The sequence below is a fragment of the Triturus cristatus genome, chromosome 10, assembly GCF_964204655.1.
Source record: "Triturus cristatus chromosome 10, aTriCri1.1, whole genome shotgun sequence".
Lineage (NCBI taxonomy): Eukaryota > Metazoa > Chordata > Amphibia > Caudata > Salamandridae > Triturus > Triturus cristatus.
The window spans coordinates 1,201,864,793-1,201,887,937 of NC_140593.1; the positions used below are offsets into that span (position 1 = coordinate 1,201,864,793).

At 46.5% G+C, this 23,145-nt stretch overlaps 1 protein-coding gene and 1 long non-coding RNA gene across 4 annotated transcripts in view; one reads left to right on the plus strand and one right to left on the minus strand.

Moving 5' to 3' along the window:
- PORCN (porcupine O-acyltransferase) overlaps positions 1 to 3,434 on the plus strand; it is a 78,514-nt gene extending 75,080 nt beyond the window's left edge. For 2 of the 3 annotated variants that reach the window (XM_085629662.1, XM_085629661.1), the window contains exon 13: positions 2,496 to 3,432. In XM_085629662.1, the coding sequence (XP_085485788.1) occupies positions 2,496 to 2,597 (102 nt within the window). In that variant the 3' untranslated portion in view covers positions 2,598 to 3,432. Of the gene's footprint in view, positions 1 to 2,495 lie in introns of all 3 variants that reach the window. The other variant, XM_085629663.1, reaches the window with a different exon arrangement.
- Positions 3,435 to 6,109: 2,675 nt separating this feature from the next.
- LOC146797052 (uncharacterized) overlaps positions 6,110 to 23,145 on the minus strand; it is a 31,261-nt gene continuing 14,225 nt past the window's right edge. The window contains exons 2-4 of the long non-coding RNA XR_014969679.1: positions 17,323 to 17,354; positions 16,422 to 16,488; positions 6,110 to 6,508 (exon numbers count right to left, since the gene is read on the minus strand). This is a non-coding gene — a long non-coding RNA (uncharacterized LOC146797052). The remainder of the gene's footprint in view (positions 6,509 to 16,421; positions 16,489 to 17,322; positions 17,355 to 23,145) is intronic.

Genomic DNA, 23,145 nt, shown 5'->3' on the forward strand with positions numbered 1-23,145 from the left:
TAGCAATGCCTCTAATGTATACCTTAAATGTTTCCCAAACCGTGGAGAACTGCGAAACCGATAATATATTATTTGCAAAAAAATCTTCGATTGCCTCAGCCATCTCAGCTTTGAAAGCGGTGTCAAGTAGCGAGTATGGGGGAAACCTCCAAGTGAACGGGTTGGGCTGCCTCTGCGGACGACACAGTACCAAGAATATGGGAGCATGATCTGACAAGGTTCGTAGGTGAACCTTACAGTCTCTGACCTCCGAATAAATTTATCACAACAATAACCAGTAGTCTATTCTAGTGTGGAGACCGTGTGGAGCAGAATAGTGTGTATTGCCCCCTTACCCCGGGAATCTTGCCCTCCAGACATCCACCATATCTAGCCGTATTGTTGTGTCCGTAATGAGTTTCGCTGAGGCCGAGGTGCAATGCTCTGGGCCCCCGAAGGCAGTCTAGCATTGGGTCTAAGATGCAATTAAATCTCCTCCCAGTAACAGCAGTAGCGCTACATCGACACTGGGGGATGTGAAAAGGGATTGGTAAAAGTGACGGTTATCGTAATTAGGCCCATACAAGTTAATTACTAGCAATTCTAGGCCTTTCCCACTGCACCTGGAAATGGTGAACCACCCCTCTACATCAGCCACACACTGGTCTAGTTTGAGTCCTGACTTCGGGTTAACCCATGTGAGCACCCCTCTGGCATGGGAAGTAAACTTCGAGGCATGGAACGAGCCCTGCAACACTCTCTGCGTTAACATCATGCTATCCATAGGCAAATGAGTTTCTTGTAGTAGGGCAATGTCTACAGAATGCCGTTTAAGATCAGCGATAACATTCCGCACTTTACGATGATTATTAAGGCCCCGGACATTCCATGTTAAGAATCTGAGTAACTGACCTTCCTGATGGGTCATCTTAGAGAAATACGGGAAGCTATAGGTAACAAAATGGATCTTACACTGTCCAACCCAACCGTCTGCTTAGAGTAACTGGAATGTACCTTATGATCATTACTTTTACTGTGGCTCCAAAAAAAGTTCCCTACAAACACCCCTCTAACCACGTTGCGTCAACCCCAACTTGACACAAACTATTCGCTCCCCCCCCCATAACCCAAACAAGTATGGCTTTGTGCCATCAGGTGGTGCACACACAGGGGAGGATGTTGCCTCTCCGCCAGCGCACTCTCAGCAACCGCCAAGAGTAACAATCCGCCATTTCAATACCATTCTGGCAGGTTGCATCACGCTCTCATAAGAATGTATTGTAGTATTGTCTGGTCTCCTATTGTACTGTGGTAGGACTTGGAGTAAAGGGTTAGTTGTTGATGTAAATCCCTGCTCTTAACATGCGTTGTGCTAATGTCTGCCCTTCACAAAGAGCTAGAGAAGGAGTAAGGAATTAGTTGGAGCCATAATGCTCTTCTAGTGCACAGCATCATTGTAGCTAATGAGTATAGACGGTGTGTGTGTGTGGTTCAGTCCCCTCGCTCTCCTCTGTACCTCTGGCATGCTCACCATGCTTCCAAAGGGCTTCTAAACCCACCAATACTCTCTGCGAATCCTGAATGCCTCAGATGTGTGTGAAAAGAGCCCTGTGCTCTTCCAGTTCATCTCCAGACACTTGTTTTTAGGATGGGGACAAAATCGCCCCACCCCTCAGGTAGTCCAATCTTTCTGAACACAAATTCTGAAACATTTGTAGGAAGGAAATACATGATCCTTGGTGTGTTTGGTTAGTTTCTTGCCCACAGGGAAGCAATAAACAACCTGACCCTATAAAAAGGGCCAATGGAATTAGTAATTCGGCAGCCACAGCATTTTCTGTATAGTTATGGATTTGCCACCTAATCCATCGTCAGCCGCATATTTTACAGATTTTAACAAAAAATGTTTCTTGCTCAAAAGGATCAAAAGTGACTAAAGCGCTGTCACATTGTTTTGCAGTGAAGTGGCAGGCCCTTTGCGGTGCAGTGACAGGCTACCCTTTCCTGTGTTGGTTTCTGGATTTAAGTGTTAAACTGACACTCATGAGACCTCTGCCCACACAGAGTTACCGTTGTAAAAACGACAAACTAATGAAGCAATACTGCCACAAGTCTGCCACATAACACTGCATTTGTCTTTTTTCTGCATCATTTTGTTAGCTGCATCGCATTACTTGTTATTCCACTGCGGCATAATTCCATGTGCCCTGCCTAGAAGAGGTAAACTGTATAAAGGAAAGGTTAGAATTTCTCCCAGATCCTCCACCACAGAGGAGCTGAGCCTTGGTGTTGGAGAGTGGAAGCTCTGAAAGGCGGGTTTCAAGCAATGGTATTCTGTGGGCTGTACTCGAGGCCATTTCAAGGCACCTGGGCTAAAACAATAGGTTTGGGGGGGGGGGGGGCGGGAGATGTATTCTATTTTAAAACATTTATCACTTGTGCACCCTTGTGTTAAAGAACCAAAATGACATTTGTGTGAAAGCAGGCACTTACATTTTTGTCTCTTTTTATTGCAGGGATATGGGATGTCCCACACGGTTTACATGTGGTCTGAGCTGAGCTGGGCTAGCCACTGGGTGACCTTTGGCTGTTGGGTCTTTTACCGCCTGATTGGTTGATCCAAAGGGATCCAACCAAGGATGTCTTATTCCAAGCAGAGGGACTCTGCCGCTGTGGCGATCTGGATCTGTGCTCTGCCGCAACATCCATTCTGCTCCTTCCCCCTTCCGCAACCCTGTCCCCTCTGAAACTACATTACAGACTCGGTGTGAAAAGGCTGACGATCTACCTACTGAACCTTTTGGATGCTTTTCAATAATGTGCCAACCTGGATCTTGGCTGCTGCTGAAGATTTCATGCCCATGCCAACACGTGAACTCGAGTGACATCCTTTCCGACACTTGTAAAAAACATTGAGCAGAAGTATTACCGGCTTTTATTCCAAGTGGATATGACGGAGGTTCTTGGGGTGCAGGTAGCGGTACGGTATATGTGGATCTGGAGGCAGAGAGATCCAGCACCTGATGATTATTAACATGTGAACCATTGCGGTGAACAGGAACTGCTTGGTGGCCTGTGTTGTTTCTATTCCTTCAAGACCTACTGCGTTGTACTCTGTTACTGCGTGGATTTCCACACAAGACACTTGCCACAAGTCAAACCGACCCCCGGTCAGACTGCTGTTGGTTTGAACTGTAAATACTATTTGAGGTATATGTTCTTAACCTACCACGTGTACTGTCCTGTGTGACCTATAGCAAGCACGCCATTCCCACTGTGTCATCTCTCCGGACCCCACATGCGCCTGCCTGTGTGGGGAAGCTCAAAATAAATTCCCCTGTTGCTTGGGTGGGCAAGGGGACTTGTACATATTTTTCAGACATGGCTTCCTCTTTTGTATGTCCACTCCAAAGCACAGTGAGTTCCAGAGACATTAAAGTCAGTTTTATAACATTTTTGGGGCCATTTGTGTTTTTTAGCCACATGAAGGTTTGGAAGACTGAGTGGTGTATATAAAGTCCTTTTCTAACGTAATCTGCTGAGATCGAGCAGTGGCACACACTTCATTGCTTGACTTCAGTATAGTCTTATCTTTGTGTTTATTGTGACAGAAGTGAAATTGTGTTGTATAGCAGGGGTACTCACAAACTTTCTCTCGGGGGCCAAATTTACAGTGTGGTTTGTGGCCGAGGGCCGCACCTGTGGGGGCGGGGTCAGTGGTGGAGGGGGCGGGGCTAGAGCAACTAAAAAAAACTGACCATGAGGTTGAACACAGACCCCTGCCGCGGACGCATTCGTCCACTGAGCCACCAGACCCAGCATACACACACACACATATGTATACAGTTCATTGGGGATTTGTCCATCAGAAGAACCGCACTTGAACACAAGCTGCTTTTCCCCACAAGCTTTTATTAGGTATGGTTCGTCGCGCTTGCCTATAATTATTCACACCTGACTGAGCCCGACGCGTTTCGATGACTCTCTTCCTCAGAGGCTCACACAGTCAGTAGTATGCGAATGGAAGTTCCCCGAGTCCTTGTTTGGCAGTATATCGTACGCAACGTGCTGTCTCATATAGAGCAGCCCATTTGGTCATACGACATACTGCCAAACAGGGACTCTCTCTCTCCCGGTCTCACTCTCTCTCTCCCGGTATCCATCTCGCTCTCTGTCTCCCTCTGTCTGTGTCCCTTTGTCTCCCTCCCTCTCTGTCTCCCTCCCTCCCTGTCTCACTCCCTCACTCTCTGTCTCCCTCTCTGTCTCCCCCTCTCTCTGTCTCCCCCTCTCTCTGTCTCCCCCTCCCTCTGTCTCCCTCCCTTTGTCTCCCTCTGTCTCCCTCCATCTCCCTCTGTCTCCCTCCATCTCCCTCTGTCTCCCTCCCTTTGTCTCCCTCTCTCTCTCCCTGTTTCCCTCTCTCTCTCTCTCTCTCCCTGTCTCCCTCTCTCTCTCCCTGTCTCCCTCTCTCTCTCCCTGTCTCCCTCTCTCTCTCCCTGTCTCCCTCTCTCTCTCCCTGTCTCCCTCTCTCTCTCCCTGTCTCCCTCTGTGTCCCTCTGTCTCCCTCCCCCTCTCTCTCCCTCCCTCTCTCCCTCCCCCTGTCTCCCTCCCTCTCGGTCTCTCTCTCGCTCTGTCTCCCTCCCTCTCGCTGTCTCCCTCCCTCTCGCTGTCTCCCTCCCTCTCGCTGTCTCCCTCCCTCTCTCTGTGTGGCAGCTCGGGATGAGACAGCGTACCGGGCTTGGGTGGGTTTGGGGAGGCCGCATTGTGAGGCCGCAGGTAGGGCAGCACCAGCGATGCTAGCCTGTTCGCCACAGAGGGGTAGGAGCAAATCGAGGCTCGTGGGCCCTGGTGAGAGGCATAAGAGATGCCTACGGTGGTGTGCGGCCCGCAGAGGAGAGACTGCTGAAAAAGCAGGTCCTTGCGCTGCTGTTCACTCGTCTTATCTCCCATACAGGCCATCAGGCGCGCAACACCCATTGGACTCAAAGGGCTTCAGCCCCCCCCCCCGTCGCGTGTGGCAGCCGGGATGAGACAGCCTCGCTGCGCACACACAGCCGCACCCAAGCACTTCACAGGTCTTTAAAAGACCATTTGCATGTTAATGAGGCCTCGCTGTTTCACCCCTTCTAAGAGGCCCTGCAGCGCCACTCTGCCTATTGCTTAAAGATTCAGCCCCCCCTCCCCCGAAATCAGCTCCACTCTGCCTAAAGCTTAAAGATTCACCCCCCCCCCCTCCCCCCGCCGCCGAAATTTAGCTCTAGTTGCGCCTCTGCTTGCGAGGCACTGGTTTTGCGGATGCTTCTTTACCCAGTGAATGCGGCCCCCGAGGAATAACAACAGGCGGAATTGCAGTTGATTGCCAACTGTCTGTTGTTTTACTCGAGGGCCGCATGGAAAGGGCTGGCGGGCCGCAACTGGCCCGCGGGCCGTACTTTGAGTACCGCTGTTGTATAGTGTTGTGGCGGAAGGTACTTAATTGCCGTGGCAACTGAAGCCCTGGCGATACTGCCCTTTTGCTGATTGGTTTAGCAGAGCATATCTGCTGCCACACAGCACACCTGTATGAAGGGTGGAGGCGAAGGGACCATATATCGGGCGTATATAAATCAAGAGGTACATGGAGACTCACGCTGCAAGGTTAAGAGAAGCTCTAAACTGAGATTAATTGGCAGAGCAGTGTGTGGTTCTTAGTGTTGGAATGGCAGGTGGCGCGCGGTAGGACTTGGCTGAGTTGGAGCAGTAGAAGTGGAAGGGTATCCGTACTAGAATAACAGATGGTGCATCCTTTTTGCCTATATAATATTTATTATGTGTCATTGAAGGTAGGGAGAACATTTGTTTTGACTTTAATGCATGGTTTTGGTGGCAGATGATAATACATCCTCAAATGTCCCCAATCTGCTGAGTGTATTGTATTATAAGTTTTTCTGACGGAACCCTTGTAGTTCCTACCAGACTAGAGCTGTGATGTAGGTGTTAGAGCGGAACGCAATGAAAGCTTGGTTTAGAATGTTGAGTTTACAGTTACACGCATAAGTATAAAGAGATGTAATATTAAGGTCCGTGTGTGGCGTGGTCATTGGCAGGTACCCAGGCTGGGGTGGACGCTGCACTGAGCAGCAAGAGTCGGTGGAGGTGGTCTCTGGCAACAAAAGACAAATCTTTATTACATTCGCATTTATTGAAAATATAGGGACGGACAAAGCCTGTTCCATGTTCACGCAGTCCACAGTTGTTGCACCCACAAATAAGCAATATAGCGTTCTTGCGTGGGAGAGTCAGCACTTTGTCAGCCCCATCCACTCCTCTCACACGTGCACGGCGTGAGCTAGTTTTGACTGATGGCCTTGATCAGCAGGAAGGGCCTGACTGGCGGTGGTGGGCGGTGCCAAGAGACGAAGGGCTTGCTGGTGGTGAGGTTCTCTGCAGTCTCCCGCTGCATTTCTGACATGCGGCGGCAGGATCCCAGGAGGGTCTCCAGAGCCATCTTGACAAAGGCTTGGAAGTTACTGCTTCTCTCCCTTCGGCTGTCCTGTGGGGTCACAGATTGAAAAAGGGACAGATGAGAAGAGTAAGAACAAAAGCCCCAGTGATCACTTGAATGAGATGTGCATTAAATCATTGTCTTGCCACCGCCCCCTCTGCACATTTACGATGACGGTGTATGTTGGGCAGGGCTTGGTGCAGTAATGGTTGTTGTGTCTTAGAAGATAGTAAAGACTGTGCCTTGTGTCTGGAAGGGTGCCAACGAATCCCTGTTTGCGTCAAGAAAGGTGCTAAGGAACAAGGCTTTCTTTGTTTTAGAGGGTGTTAAGGAAACGCACTTTCCTATGTCTTGGAGGATGCTCAGGTGTTGGTGTTTCCTTTGCCTTGCAGTGTGCTAATGAATTGCAGCAGTTTGATTTGAAGGGTGCTTAGGAATGACTGTTTCTTATGCCCTGGAGTGTGCGAACAGTTGCAGCTGTTAGTTTTGGATGGTGTTAAGGAATGGCCATTGTGTGTTTAGGAGAGTGCTAATGATTGAGGACTTTGTGCTAGATTGTGGTTAGGAATTGTTTGCATGTCATAGCTTTGCATTAAGTCTCCGGAATCCCCTTTCATGTGTTGTAGAAGGTGTTTGGGAATCACTTTTGCTAAACAGCAGTGAGGAATTATGGTGTCTTTTGCTTTGTAAGGTATCTCTCATAAAGTTGTTAGGACTCACTATTACTACTTCTATCCGGGATGGTGCTAAAGAATGAGGGTTTCTAATGCTTTGAAGGGTGCTAGTGTTGGTGGTTTATTTTGGTGATTCTAAACAAATCCTTGTGTTTATATGAACTGCTGGTTTAGATACACATTCTCTACATACTCCTGTCATCAAGCAGGCATGGACGTCTGCAAGTTATTTTATCTTTGAAGAAGTATTTTGTTTCCAGATATCTCATGACTCCTTCCTTAGCCCACAATGCACCAGGATACAGACTCCAACCTCAGATTGTTGTTTTCCACCATCGGATTCATACGGTTGAGTTTGAAGTCTGAGACCGCTGACATCCTCTCGGGTCTTTCAGTCTGAGTTGTCATTTATCCTGATCCAAGAAGAATTGTGGATGGGAGAATCGTTCACCACCTCGCTTCATCTCCCAAACACATTGGAGCTATTCCTTTCCGACCCACTGGTCCTTTTCTTTAACTTTCTCCATGACTACACAAACCATCCCTCTTACAGCGGCCTGTTCCCTCCTTTCACTCAGACCAGGGGAGTCACTACGACCCCCACGATTCATATGGGTCTACTCCGTGCGCTGGGGAGGAGGATGGCCCTCAGGGACATTACAATGTTGAGAAACGTTGAGCTGCAGGAGGACTCTAACCAGCAGCTCTATCCAGTCCAGGCATCACCCCCAGGTGCCACTGTGGCACACAATGTTGGTATACAAAGGGTAGCTTTCCAACATTAAAAAAAAAACTTCATGTGGTTGAAGAAGATGACTTTTTAGTGGAGATACTTTAAAAAACTGAAAGGTCGGTCCAGTACTTACCCATGCAAAGAAACATAACCAAGTGGACCACAGAAAATATTAAGGAGCCGTTCAAGGTACATGTGGTCACTGAGGGTAAAAAAAAAAAAAAAAAGAAGCCTGCCCAAGATGACCCTCTGTACATTAGAGGACATGTCCCACTGGACTCTTTGGTTGCTCAGATGGGTAGAAAGAGCGATTGTGCCCAGGCAACTGGGGATGCCACTCACTGAACAAGGCAAGCAAAATGATAGATGCTGCAGCAAGTGGTTCGCCACTAGGGTGGCCACCAGGGTGATATTCTCAAATTTCATTGGTCTCTTTTCCAAGTTCCACTGGGGTAAAATTGCACAGCTGGTGACACATTTGGCGTAGACGCATTGAATAAGGTAAAGGGAGAGGTAAAGGTAACTCCAGCAGGGGAGCCTCCACCATTACATAGTGACATGCCCTCCACACACCCTGATCACACCACACCTGTGGCTGGTGAATAAGGATGATTCAACAACATTGTTCAAGTGGGTCTGCTTGGTAGCTCATTAGGATTATTATCCAGAGTGCTACCCCACACCACCAAACATAACGCCTTGCCAGCACCCTTGACTCAGGAACCTCTGTGACTATTGCAAGAGGCAGTACCGGCACTTCGCAGCAAGAGCGCCACTGTCCCAACACCCCCTCACCAGTGGGGACATGGAATGTGCCTCTGTACTTCATCAGTCTCAAGAAAGACGGCACCCTACGGCCTATCCTTGACCTCTGGCAGCTAATTCAGCCACTACATTCTGTTGGAACACTTCAAAATGACCCCCCTGCAGGACACCATCATGGGGCTCTGCATTGGAGACTACATGGTGACAGTTCACCTCCAGGACACCTACTGCTGTATCCCCCATACATTGCTACTACTTGGGCTTTGTGGTTTAATGGACAACGCTACCAATTCAAAGTTCTGCCATTTGTGATCACAACAGCCCCTGGGGTGTTCACCAAATGTTTAGCGGTTGTGGCAGCACATCTAAGAAGAAATGCCATGCACATCTTCCCATATCTTGGCACCTGGTTCATAAAGCGCAGCATCTGGCAATAATGCCGAGCACACACCCAGGAAGCAGTGTCACAGAATCGAGTTCATAGTCCGTGCAAACAAAACGCATCCACCTCTAGAGCCACAGCAGATCGAACGTTTTCTACGAGCTGTGTTAAACTTCATCACAGGGGAAAGGATACCCAAAGAAAGAGAGGGTGATGACATTCGAAAGACTGCCACCTCTTTTTGAGAAACAATCTCCCCTTAAAGGGGGGGACAGTGCTGGGGATGATGGCTTCATGTATAGGGATCATGCTTTATGCAAGATTGCACGTGTCCACTAACGAGTGTCTATCGAGGCAGTGGCCACAAGTGGAGGGTTATTGGGAAGATCTGGTGCTGGTAGGGCCCAGAGTTGAACACAATCAAATGGGGGAGCAACAAGAATTTGTTGCTAGGCCGGCCGTTTCTAGACTGTCAGCCGCAAGTGACCATTACCCCATATGCCGCACATCTCAACCACATTACTGTTCAGCGTACCAGGATGCGAAAACAGGAAGGTCACACCAGTTACCCAGAGCTGACCGCAATTCATGTTGCACTGAGAGCATTTTACACCCTCTCTTAGAGAGCAAAGCAGTCATAGTAAATGTACTGCTTCCAGAATCATAGGAATAAGGCGTCCGTCACCTGGAAGAGCGTCTATTGGGGTGGGCAACAATGTTTGTGGACCCGCTAAGCAGGACATACTAACAAGTGCTTAAATGAAAGATGAATCCCAAGTATTGTAAATATATTTCAAGAAATGGGCTCATCCCCACAGGGTATGGGCAATGCACTATTGTTGAATTGGTCGGAAAATTTGCCTACGCTTTTCCTCCTCTGCCTCTGATTCCATATGTGCTGAGGAAAATTGGGCAAACATCCGTGACTTTCATTCTAGTAGCGCCGACGTAGGCGAAGCAGCCTTGGCACTTGATCCTTTTGGAAATATCAATTCAACCGCATGAGAAATCACCAATGAGAACAGACCTCTTGCCGGAACATTAGGGTTCGCTCAGATATCCAAATCTCAAGGAAATGAACCTAGAAATCTGGCACCCGCAGTCCTAGAGGTGGTTATTTACCGCTTCCTCCGAAGTGCATGAAATTCTGTGTGAAGCACTGACTCATCCCTCCTAGAACCCCATCGGCACATATGTGGGACCTTACGGTGGTACTTTGAAGACGTATGGGACCTCCATTAGCGTCACGACACTCCTGTGAAGTGCAGTTCCTGTTGTGGAAAATAGCTTTTCCAGTTGGAATCACTTTGCTGAGGAGAGTTCGTGTTTTGCAAGTGACTATAGTGAAGTAACCCTTCATACGAGTTCACAAAGTCTGAGCACCCTCAGTGCAAACCCAAGGTAATTTACTATTTCCATGTGAATCAGAGTTGCCTTTCATCTTCCCACATCCTGAAATAGTGGTAGAAAGACATTAAACACATATTTCAAAAGGGCTCTGATGTATTGCATTGTTTGGACTAAATCCATCCGCAAACAACTTTTTCTTTTCGGGAGCCTCATTTACAAAATCCAATTTCAAAAGGTGGTTTTGCGAGATGGATAGTAAATCACATACATATACAATGTTGAAACAAAACGCGCACTGCACGCTATTCCCAAAGCACATTTCACTAGAATGAAGGGAGCAAGTCTGACTTTTTTAGGGAACATTCCAATGACGGATATCTGCGAGGCTGCTACATGGTTAACACACATTTACTCGGCACTACTGTGTGGATATTCAAGCCTGTGTGGATATTCAAGCCTGTCAGGATGCTTAAGAGCTTTATTTAACAAATCCACATCCCATACTTCCACATCTTATGTGCACTAGCCACTGCTTATCGAGGGGAAACTGTTTTACAGTCTGTTCATAATGTGTATCCACAGCAACCGTTACCCTGTATTTTTCTGTAGCTTGTAGTGCTGTAGATTCATATGTGCCCTCCCGCCTCCCCGGAAGCAACAATGACTTAGGATACTGGTTATTAGTCACAATACACTTTTCTGTCTTGCTATGGTATGGTCCATTTACATGACTCACAAGCTGGGAACAACAACTGGAGGTGTAGTCTTTCCCCTCTTGCACTGTGGGTAAGGAAGGAGACCCAAGATATCATGCGACCAAAGACTTCTTAGAAGAAAAACAACTTTTAAACATCCACGCCCAACACTAGATGCAGGAGTATGCAGTGCATGTGACTACAGGGTAGGAAACTTTTCCTTGTTCTGGAATCATTGAGTGTTACACCTTTGAGGGTGCTAAGAAATCACTGCAGTATCTTGTGGTTAAAAATGTTTCGAAGAGTCATTATTGTTTGTCATGGATGATGGTAAGAAATAGTGCTTTTTAGGTCTCACTGAGCCAGCGTGCATGCGCTGCTCGGAGAGCATTTATTATACGGGTTTTCAAAGTGCTACCCACATGATTTTGCAAGCCTGAAGCTTGAGTGCACGATGGCGTGCACGTGCACAGCTGCTGCTCGCACTCCCTCCTCCCTTCTCCCCCTCCCTTTTCGTCAGCTTTGATCAGGCTCCTCTGCTGCTGGCATTCCCCCCTCCCTTCTCGCCCAGCCCTTCTTGTCACCTCGGCTTGCACTCACCCCTCCTTTCTCCCCTTTCAGACGCTTTCGGCCGCTTTGATGTTCTCAGTGAGCCGCGCGGCCAATGCTGTCTTTCTTTTCTTATTTTCTTTAACCTTCTCAACAGTCTCCTCTGTTACTCCTCCCTTCTTTACCCTCTCCTGCTTCTGTAACAATCACCTTTTCGTTCTTGATACCCATTTGTTTAGGACATTGCTTATATACCTGCTTATTTTGTTAGTCTTTTTTTTACCTCTGCTTTTTTACCTGCTTGTTTTATCTTCTTGTGTGCTTTTTATGGTTTCTTCTCTTTATCACCTCTATTGCCATTGTTGTCATTCATCACCAGCTCCCCACTCACTGTCCCAGTCCCTCTTCATCCTCTTTCCTCACCGCACTCTCTCTCCCTCCTTCTCTTCCTTCCCTTATCAAGCCTGATCTTCCCCATAAGAAAGGACGGGACTCGTAAGGAACACAAGTAGACGTTTCCTTCCCTCAAGTTCTTCATGACAGACTGCATTGTTAACTAATCCAAAGTGGTGCTTGTGGCTGTTAAGAGACCTGCAGGTGATTTCTGCCTAAACCGAGGGATTTCACGCTGGGAGCCCCAGTGTTTGGATTACACTGTGATCGCTTCGATCAGAAATAGTAGGCTAGTGATGTCCCAAGTGGACTTTTTCCTTCCGATTATGTAATCAGTTAACTTTGCAGTTCATTGTACTGTGTAATAAATAAGGCCCGAGTTCTCTCCCTCCCCTTGCCTAACTAGGATGCCATCGTTTCCATATCCCATCTTCTGGCAGTGTCTTCAGCAGGACCGTCCTGCACTGGTCTCACGAGGTTTGCTAAGCCATGTCTCTGGCTGTCATCTGTACTCTTTGTTTTCGCACAGTATTTATGGCCACCCAACAGGCCTCTCTAAACATTGTTGACTGTTTCCTAGTACTGTTATCCACCATATGCTGCTTTGGTGCCGGTCTGGCTTGTTCATGTTTCTTGTGTGCATGTTGGATGAAAATATGCATTTGTGCAATTAGACACACCCCACCCTACATACAGTACTCCCACTCCCATGCAGTTGTCTATCCACCCACACATTCATCCATCCATCCCCGTATATACGCCACTCAACCATTCAGCCATTTTTTCACCGACACCTGTCCCTGTATTCATCCATTAACATAATCCCCATACATCCATGCATCTAGCTAGGTCTCTCTCCCATCCATCTGTCCAGCCAATCCATTGATCTTTGTATGAAGTTGCGTCCATTCATTCATCTAATCGAATGCATTGATACCCGTGCACCCATCAACATGTAAGTGCATGTATGACTGTCTTACTTTGGCTCTTTGTGGATTGTGTTTAATGTTGCTTCTGTTAAGGCAGTATCTTATACACTGCATATGACACAAAAGTGTACAGCCATTTCAACACAATCGCATAAACATAAAATAAGTAATATCTGAACGGTGTTTTCAACAGAACAGCATAGTAAGAGTTATAATGCTGTGAATGAAAATGCTCCCCACTTTTGTTTATGTAGTAAAAAACAGGCATAATTGGGGTGCAGTAGACACTTAATACCTCTATGCACAAGAATCTGTGCTGCACTAGTGACATCAATGCCACTATTTGCTAGCACTTTTTGTATAATTTCTATTACAGGGTTTTTATTGCTAATCTATTTATTTCAAAACACACTGTATTTTGGTCCATCGAAAGGCACTACAAAAACAGCTTGCATAAAGGAGCCTTGAGTTTTAATATTCTTTTAAATGCACCGTGTGGAGCGCACAGGATTACTCTGAAAGTTGTAATAGGAAGATCTCACCAGAAAGGTGTTCATTTGATATCTTGCCTCACCATGAACTGAGAACTAGCTCTGTTTATTTATAGTCCCGCTGCATTTAAGGCATGCACCAGGCCACAGCTCTCACCTAATCTCCTCCACCCCATTGCCATCATACCAGAAAGAAAACTCAGTAGGTTAATAGGCCTGCAAAGGTGTAAGTCACTTGTCACATGTTGGACTCCCAGTGGGTTGCTCAGAATTTTATCTGTCATACATGAGTGCAGAGCATTTGGGGCATGAATCAGAAAGCAGGTGTCATTCCATGCCCTCTGCCCAGGGCCATCATGCTAGATAAAACTTACTTATCACATCTCAGAATTACAGTAGGTTGAGCAGCATTTTGTGTCGTTAGAAAAGAGTGGGATTGAGTTGGGTAGCAGCAACATCTGTTTAGTTGCAATTCATACATGTGCACTTGCCACCCATCATTGTACTCGGGCATCCATTCAGTCTTCCATTGGTTCACTCTTGGATTCAGTCACTCACCCATCCACAATAAAACAAACAAACTCAACAAGCATTGGCATAGCCAATAGGTTTCGCCTTTGGGACCTTATAAGTGATTAGTTATGCAGCACAATATCCTTGGTGCAACAACATCAACTGTTGCATGGCTAAACACTTATAAGGTCCCAAAGGGGCGACCTATTGGCTATGCCAATGCTTGTTAGGTTGTGTTGGGAGTGCAAAGTGATTGTGGTTTATAGATGTTTCAGAATGCGGTCAAATACGCTGCCTATTCCTTGGAGGCTGCCAAGGGGCTGTGTTTACTGAGAATGTTGCTTAATGATTATTATCAGTAGTTGTTCTGTTCACAGGAGAGTATCATCCGTCGCAGAGGGAGTGTGCTGAAGGTAGCGCAGAAAATAGGAAGTGGTTTAAGAAAAGCGGAAGGACATTGAGTGCTGCGGCATCCAAGATTCATTTTAACTAGGAGCAAAATGCTGAACTTGGATTTGAGAAAACTGAAGGAGCAAAACAATCGAGGAGAATTGAGGGCTCATGAAGTTCATTGCACAGGGGAGTCAAAACCATTGGGTTATCTCATCCAGGGACTTAACATTTTTCAAAAGCAGGATGAACATTGCTGGGAGCTGGAATAGGCAGTGCAGGGTTGTTGGTGGAAGGGAGTTATGCTGCCCAGGTCTGGAAAATGTGTGGGTGGTATGCAGGGAATGGGAAGATGTTAGTGCAGTTCAGAGAGATGGAGGAGGAAGTGTGGTGCAATGCTGAGAACACGTTTGGGTGCAGTATAAATAGCACACAAATGTTTTGAACAGTGAGGGGGGTATGTTTGGGTGCAGGCTGCAAGCCAGGGAATTTAGGGATACAGTGAGGGATGTACAATCAAAAACCTTCTGTAGGAAGCATGGGTGTGTTCATTAGCAGGGTTTATTCCAGTTCTTTAGACAAAATCATCGGAAGGACAAAGAGAGAGTAGACAGGCCAGAGGAAGGCTACTGAGATAGGAAATGGAGATGCAAGCAATTAAATATGTGTAATCTAGAATGGTAAAAGGAATTTAGGAGAGAGAGAGAGAAATACAAGAACATCTTGTGATTTACATATCCAAAGACCATAAAGTGTATGGCTGCCCGGAGAAGGCAGTGCAGAGAGCCGGGGACCTTAGGAGTGCAGCGTGAAGAGCTAGTGAGTATCGGTGCAATGTGCGGAGAGGAGGTGGATGTCGTGGTCCAAATATGCAGTTTGGCAAGCAAGGGAATGGTGAGGTGCATAATACAATACGTAATTACAGGGATTTGTGTTTTTGCTGTAGGAATCACAAGTGAGGTATCACCTGCAGTATTATGTCCATGTCTGGAGAGCAGATCTCCAGAAGGTAAAAGACACTTTACAGTCCAGAGAGAGCTAGCGAGGTGGTGCTGTGCCTGCACCAAAAATGTTCTCAAAGAAGATGCAAAGATTAACATGTATGTTGCCTAGAACAGAAACTGTAGTGACATGGACACTTAAATACCTCATGGTATAAATGCTGTAAAGAAGCTGTGCATGTTCAGGTGTATGTGTGGCCATGGAACAAGATGTCCATGGAAAATATTTCAAACCGCCTGAAAGTGAGTGCAGTAATGTAAAATCAGTACCAGAATTTACGGTGGCTTCTGGTAAATGAGCTGTAATTGAGCAAGAGCAAAGTCTGCATTCGACCCAGTTACAAAGATACCATGTTGCCGCAGACCGAATAAGTGTGCTCATCGTCCTTTGGGACCCCATCTCTAGGACTGCGTGCCAATTCCCCAGTAGGACCTAGCCCCCACACCAGTGTATTTCGTAAACCAGGCTGCAAGTTGTTTCCTGCACATGAACTGCCTGCAGAAGTACTGTGAAAAGCAGGAGTATCATATCATTGCAGGGTGTGAAAGGAGAGGGAACACCTACATATTTTAGGGGGGGGTGAAGGAAAAAGGAAAATAAAAAAATGGAGCACATAATATTTATTCCTCTGAATGCTGAGTAATTTGTTTGCTTTGGGGTGCCATTGAAAATATAGGATTGTTATAGATTTCCAGGACTATATCTAGAATCCTTGCTGAATCCCATAAGAATGGGAAAAAGAAGACCCAGATTTCCAACATGTTTGCGGATCTTCCTCAACCCAGTTATTGCCAAGCTCCCACCCTCTGCTGCAGAATAACAAAACACACTAAACAAATCTCGCACTAAAGAACCGAGTGCTCCTGCCCATAACCTGTGCAGTCATTTGATGTGTACAGTGGGGTGAAACCCGGGGTGTCTCCATAGAGTGAAGTTTTACTTCTCTGTGTGTGTGTGTTGCATCATCCCTTGCTGCAGTGGCTTCTGCTTCCACAAGGACATGAGGTGATCACCTGAAAAGCCTTGCGTCCTTGATAAAGTGATGCCCTGGTCCTCTCCTACCCAGCCCGCAACCCCTCGACACCCAGTGCTTACCTCCCTGCTTCTTATCATCTGCCTTTTTAACCTCCTCCGCCTTCTTGGGCTGATCTTTGGGATTCGGCTGTGCGAGGGTGAGAGAGAGAAAGAGAGTTAAAAGTTAGTACGTGTGCACGTGCCACCATCTTGCCCCCAAGACCTGAGGTACCATGACCACCAAAAGCTCTGTGCACCATGGTTCTGCTGTCTAACTCGCCCAATGCCCCATCATCAACCTAGCGCCTTAGATTTACAAGAACAAGGTTGCAGCGGAGGTCTCAACATGCCGCACTTCTGTTGCCATTAGCGGATTAAGACCTAGAAGTGATGATAATCATAAGGTGCAAATCAATGGGGTCCTCTCATTGCATAAAGGTGTCCAGAATACTGGAGCCCAAACGGAATTCAGAATCGACTTGAGACTGGGTGTTGTTGGTTACATACTTGACTACACCAAGCAGGAAAGTCAAAGTTAGTGTCTAATCCAAATTCCTAAAACGTCCATGGTCATAATCATAAGGATTAATTTATAATATATTGTTTTTTATGTGCTGTTGTTCTCCATCAACATTAATAGCATCATAACATAACATAACACGTGTATTTGTAAAGCACACTTATTACCCATGGGTCTCAAGGCGCTGAATAACAGATGTTTATTGCACCATCCTATTCACCACTTCTACCATCCTCTTCGTACCAAAATTACAATATTATTTAGTATATAGTGATGCATCTGATGCTGCATAGAGGGCTGTCACATTAGATAAACCTGAATAAAGCCTGAATGCCGTGCGGCCTTGCCACTCCATTGTGATCCCTAAAACAGGCCCAGAAGTGTTGCCACCCTTTGCTGTTACAAAGCGTTATGATGTACTTCTACGCACCCCCTAGTAGGTACCTTTTAGACTGGACTTACCTTGGGAGAAGATTTCTTGTCTGACTTGTTGCCTGCAATTGAGAGAAAACAGATAATTGAGTTGGTGTGAGGCTTGGGTCAATAAGGAATCATGCAAGTAAAGGAATCTTGCTAAGGAGCAACCTACCCTAAAGGCTAATGCTACTGATTTTAGATGGATTAGTCACAATATACTAACATTGTGTTGATATTTGATATTCAATGTCAAAAAAACAATTTTACATAAACATATCTGTAGGAGAGTAGGGTCTGCTTTCTATGTTCACCCCCACTTTTTAGGTCTCGCGAGCCAAAGGCTCGAAGAGACATTTTATATGTGGGATTTTCAAAGTGCTACCCACAGTTTTGGCTGGCCTAAACCATGAGTGCACGATCACATGCACGTGCACAGCTGCTCCCACTCCCCCCTCCCTTCTAGCTTTCTTTCACTTTAGCCGCTCTGCTCCTCTGCTCCTTCCATTCCCCCCTCCCTTCTCACCCAGCCCTTTGATGCTCTGCTCGATTCGCTGCTCTAGGAGTGACCTATAGAAAGGGGCCATCTGTTTGTAATTAAAGTCGCCACGCGCGCTTGTTTATATTGCTCTACTCTCACTCCCCTGCCTCTCTCGCCCTCGTTTTCCGAAGCCAGGGCGCATTTCATTTGGAAATAAATTCCAGTCGCCACGCGCGCTTGTTTTATTTTATGTGCGAAGTGCGTGCTTTCCCGTTCCTTTTGCTCGCGCACGGCGTCTATGATGATCTCAGCTGCTGCTTGTTTCTCCACCACCCCTCATGCCGTGTCTTGTCTGCCTTCTGACCCCTACACAGTGGGATTTCCCCCATCTCTATCAACCCCACTCCGTGTCTTTTCACTTCCCAGCGCTCCTTTTCTCCCCCTTCCTTGACCCAGCTCACTTTCTTAGCCTTCCCTTCCTCCTGCTCGGTGTCCCCTCTCCCCCGTCTCCTGTCGCTTCCTCCCCCAGCTCTCCCCTCTCCACACTCCCCTTACCTCTAACCTCTCTTCACTTCAGCCGCTGGAGCAGAAATTCATTAGCAGCCGCCCTGGTAATGTCCGGCTTCCGAAAATAATTACAACCCTTTTTGAGGCACTGCTCACATACGATTCCTTCTCTCACTTTCGCTCCCTCTGCTTCTGTCTCTTTCTCTTCCTTTCTCTTCCTGTCTCTCTTTTCCTGTCTCTCTCCCTCTCCCTTACCCTCCCTTTCTATCTTGTCTCTGTCGCTTTTTCTCTCTGATACACAAACACAGGGACTCGGTGTATCTTTGTTACGTTCTCTCTTACCTATCTTTCTCTCTAACGCGCACACACGTCCTCACTCTCACTTTCTGTCTTTTTCTCTCTGACACATACTCTGTCTTTTCTTTCTCTCCTTGATACATGCACTCAAATTTTCACGTTCTTGCTTTTTCTCACTGACACACACTCCTGTTCTCTCTCTGAAACACACTCTCTTTAACAAACATGCTCTCTCTCTCTGTTACTCCCTCACTCTTTCTAATTCTCTCTGCCCCTTTCTCCTTTTCTCCCTTCTATTTTTCTGTCTCGCTCTCCTTCTGTATATACCGGTTGTCCCACTGAGTTGGAAAGCCTTCTGTGTACTCTGCAGTTGCTGGAGCAGAAATTCATTAGCAGCCGCCCTGGTAATGCCCGGCTTCCGAAATAATTACAACCTTTTTTGAGCCACTGCTCACATACCATTCCTTCTCTCACTTTCTCTGCCTCTGCTTCTGTCTCTTTCTCTCCCTGTCTCTCTTTTTCTGTCTCTCTCTCTCCCCCTTACCCTCCCTTTCTATCTTGTCTCTGTCGCTTTTTCTCTCTGATACACAAACACAGGGACTCGGTGTATCTTTGTTTCGTTCTCTCTTACCTAACTTTCTCTCTAACGCACACACACGTCCTCACTCTCACTCTGTCTTTTTCTCTCTGACAGATACTCTGTCTTTTCTTTCTCTCCTTGATACATGCACTCGAATTTTCATGTTCTTGCTTTTTCTCACTGACACACACTCCTGTTCTCTCTCTGAAACACACTCTCTTTAACAAACATGCTCTCTCTCTCTGTTACTCCCTCACTCTCTCTAATTCTCTCTGTCCCTTTCTCCTTTTCTCCCTTCTATTTTTCTGTCTCGCTCTCCTTCTGTATATACCTGTTGTCCCACTGAGTTGGAAAGCCTTCTGTGTACTCTGCAGCTTTTCAGAAATATGGAGATGCGGGAGGGAGCAAAATAAAAAGACACTGCATATTTTTTTTTTTTTATGTTTACATGGGAAGGAACATTAGTGAATGTGCTAACACCCTTGCATATATTTGTTACATATTAACAGCGCATATATTTGTTCATACCTTACCAGAACGTACCTCTTTTTGAACACGCAATTTTAATTCCTAGAGTTGTATGAATTTGACTGTTTCCTGTCTATAACAAGTATTTGCAATGCTCTAGGCCTCACATTTTAGAAACTTTGACCCATTGCTATTGTAAATGGCAGTGCCTTTTATTACTGCCGGTTCTTAAAAAAATAAATAAAAGACATTGTTATTTAAATTGCCAATAGCTCAAAATATCGCAATTGCGAGACCTATTGCATTGCAAATGCTTGTATTTCAATGTTACCAGTTCATGCAGAACACACAGCACACAGAGGAATACCTCCGTGCCATGACTGGTGGTAGGCGCGCAACACCCATTGAACTCAAAGAGCTTCAACCCCCCCCCCCGTCGTGTGTGGCAGCCCGGGATGAGACAGCTTCCCGGGCAGACACAAAGCCCCGCCCGAGCACTTCACAGGTCTTTAAAAAGACCATTTGCATGTTAATGAGGCCTCACTGTTGTTTCACCCCTTCTAAGAGCCCCTGCAGCTCCACTCTACCTAGATTCAGCCCCACCACCCCCGAAATCAGCGCCACTCTGCCTACTGTTTAAAGATTCAGCCCCCCCCCCGAAATTTGTGCTTAGCCCCCCCCCCCCGAAATGTGGCTCTAGTTGCGCCTCTGACCGGTGGGCTCTACTCACAGAATCCTCCAGTGCAGCCCTGTACCCTCCCACAGACATGCAGCTAAGATGGGTGGGCATCACCCGACCCCCGGCCCTGCCCTAGAGTCTGGTGACTCCTTGTGAATGAATGAAGCGGCGCTGCCATGGAAAGAACCAGAAGGGTCGCTGCAGGCGCTGCTTGCGAGGACTTTCACCTGATGGAAATGTTGTATATTGAATTTGAAATGTACTAAAGAAAGTGCTGCACAGACCAGGCCAGGCTGCCGCTTCTCGGGGCCCTTCGAAGTCCTTTCATGTTCTTGTCGTGAGCCGTATGCAGGAGGGCTGCAGCACTGAGCATCGCTCGCCGGATGATGTGTGTCTTTTACCTCCTCACACTGCATTGCACGTTTCTGTTCTCTGCATTTTTAACAGGTTCTGTTTGTGCAGCTGGGTCATGTGCCATCATTGACAACTTACATTTCAACAATATTAGGAAATCTCAAGTTGCCCTTCAGTTTTCCCCTCACGCTCCAGCACTTGACCGGCTTTTTTTGCAAACTCAAAACTACATGTACCAGAGTGCAAAGCGAAGCGCCTGTTTAATGCTGACTTGAGATGGCTGCACAGCCATCCAAGCTGCTTTGATTGCTGGTAAGCTCTACAGGCTGTAAGACGTACTTACAACTCACTGTCTCAGCAACTGGTACCTGTTGACCTGTTCCTTGAAAAATACGATGTGTTACAGATCCTGAAGTTGTCCGTGGCCTGTGCGTACAAAGAACTGTGCATACTGAGGGCAACTGCTGCGGCGAGTTGATAATACACAAAACATTTAGGCTTCAGAAGAATGCACAAAACCACTTCCTGCAAATATACACCATGTTGTACATCCTAGGACCGCACACAGTACTCTATGCCACATGTGATGGTGCACTGCAGAACACCAAGAACATGCACTGGCAGGGCATCAGAGCACGCACGAAGCGCTTGTAAAACACTGCAACAATAGCAGTTGTAGCACTCGCTAAAGCAGAGGCTGTTAAGTGGCACATGTACAAAAGATGCACTTATTTGACACGTGTTGTTTTGAGTGTTTAATGTTATGTTTTGCTATTTTAATTTTGCTACAGATTATGTATGCAAACATTTTGCTTTGCCAAACTCGCATTTTACAGGTTTGCCAGTCAGTCTGACTGGCAAACTTATAAAATGCGTTTTGCTAAGAGGAGCCAGCAGGGGGTTAGCGGAGGAGCATTTTGCCAAAGAAATTTTGGCAGCATAGGAGTAAATAACACCAGGTGTGTGAATTCGGCCAACAAATTATTCAAAAGTATTAAAATCGCTGATTTTAAAATACAGTCGGGGGCATACTTGCACAGCGCGATGGTTACCTAGAGGCTTCTGGCTCGAAGTGTAAAAAACAAAAAAACGGGGTCTAATACAAGGGAAAGAAAATAACATTCATATATTGAGAGGCTATTAGCAAAATAAAAATGTTATGCTTTGTAAACTGCCAAATGATCTCTGGTTTTCCGATAATGTCCACTTTCCCACATTAGGAAGGCAGTTTTATTCACTATATGGCATGACGTGTTTCGGTTAATGCCTTTCTCATATGCCGTGAAATTGCTGAGGTAACTGCTGCAGAGTCCTTAAAATAGTCCCGCCTCTCCTTTGAATGTGGAGGCCACACTTGACTCACATTTGTTCCAGAGCCATCGTTATGGTTTCAGGGCAAAACTTCAACTCCCACAATGCAGCTTGATGAACCGCCAAAGTGTGGAATGCCTGCAGCTTGGATATTGTTTACTTGCTGTGAGTTGAATGTTGTATGTGAGCGTGGTCAGGCTGAATTTACAGCTCAGATGACAACAAGCATTTGCAATGCAATAGGTCTCGCATTTAGGAGAGTTTGAGCTATTGGCATTGTAAACGACAATGTCTTTTATTTATGTGTTGCTTTTTAAAACATGAATAAAAGGCATTTCCATTTACAATGCAGATAGCTTAAACTCTTGCAAATGCGAGACCTATTGCATTGCAAATGCTTGTTGCTTTTGCTTTACTGGTTTTCGACTTAGATGTGGCTGTGGGCCTGCTAATCAGACCCACAGCCCTGCTGTTCTCTCTCTAAATTGATACTATGTACTTTAGGTGCATAACCCATTTGGATAGGCTCACCCTATTGGCCCCTGTACAGTGTACCTTAGGTACCCAGGGCATAGGTGTACCCTAGGCCTACCAGGGGCTGCAGCATGTATTATGCCACCCCTGGCCTGGCCTTCCATTATGACACAACTGGCTGATCACTCAGCTGGGGCAAGGTCGTGTAATCACCCCTTGCTTAGGTGTAGTATTCTTATACCTATCTTACATATAGACACATGTGTACCTATCAGCCACTCCTATCGCAGGCTTTAACAATCCTGGGGGCTGAGTGCTTGGTAACATGTGAGATGGTGCTCTAGCATGAGCTGAGCCTGTCTGCAGCTTTCGGAACCATGTCTTTATAGCTGTTCTATGATATAGCCTACCATATACTCTTAAAGTGCCTTATAATCTTAAACGGTTATGGTAACTATGGTTTGGCTGTATCAAAACATGTTGTGTAAGGTGTCAAACACTTTGGAATAATACCCCCATCCCATTTCTGGGGATGAGGATATTATCCCTCCCTTCTAGAGGGAGAAGACATGTTGAAACCTACTTACCCGGTTAAAGTTAACCAGAGCCCCAGCACCACAAAATGGATGCTGCTGCCACGACACAAGTCTGACCTCCTGCTGCTGGGAGTGATCCCGGCACGGGAGGCTTGGACAATAGGTTTCCTGCCTTGGGAGGTGC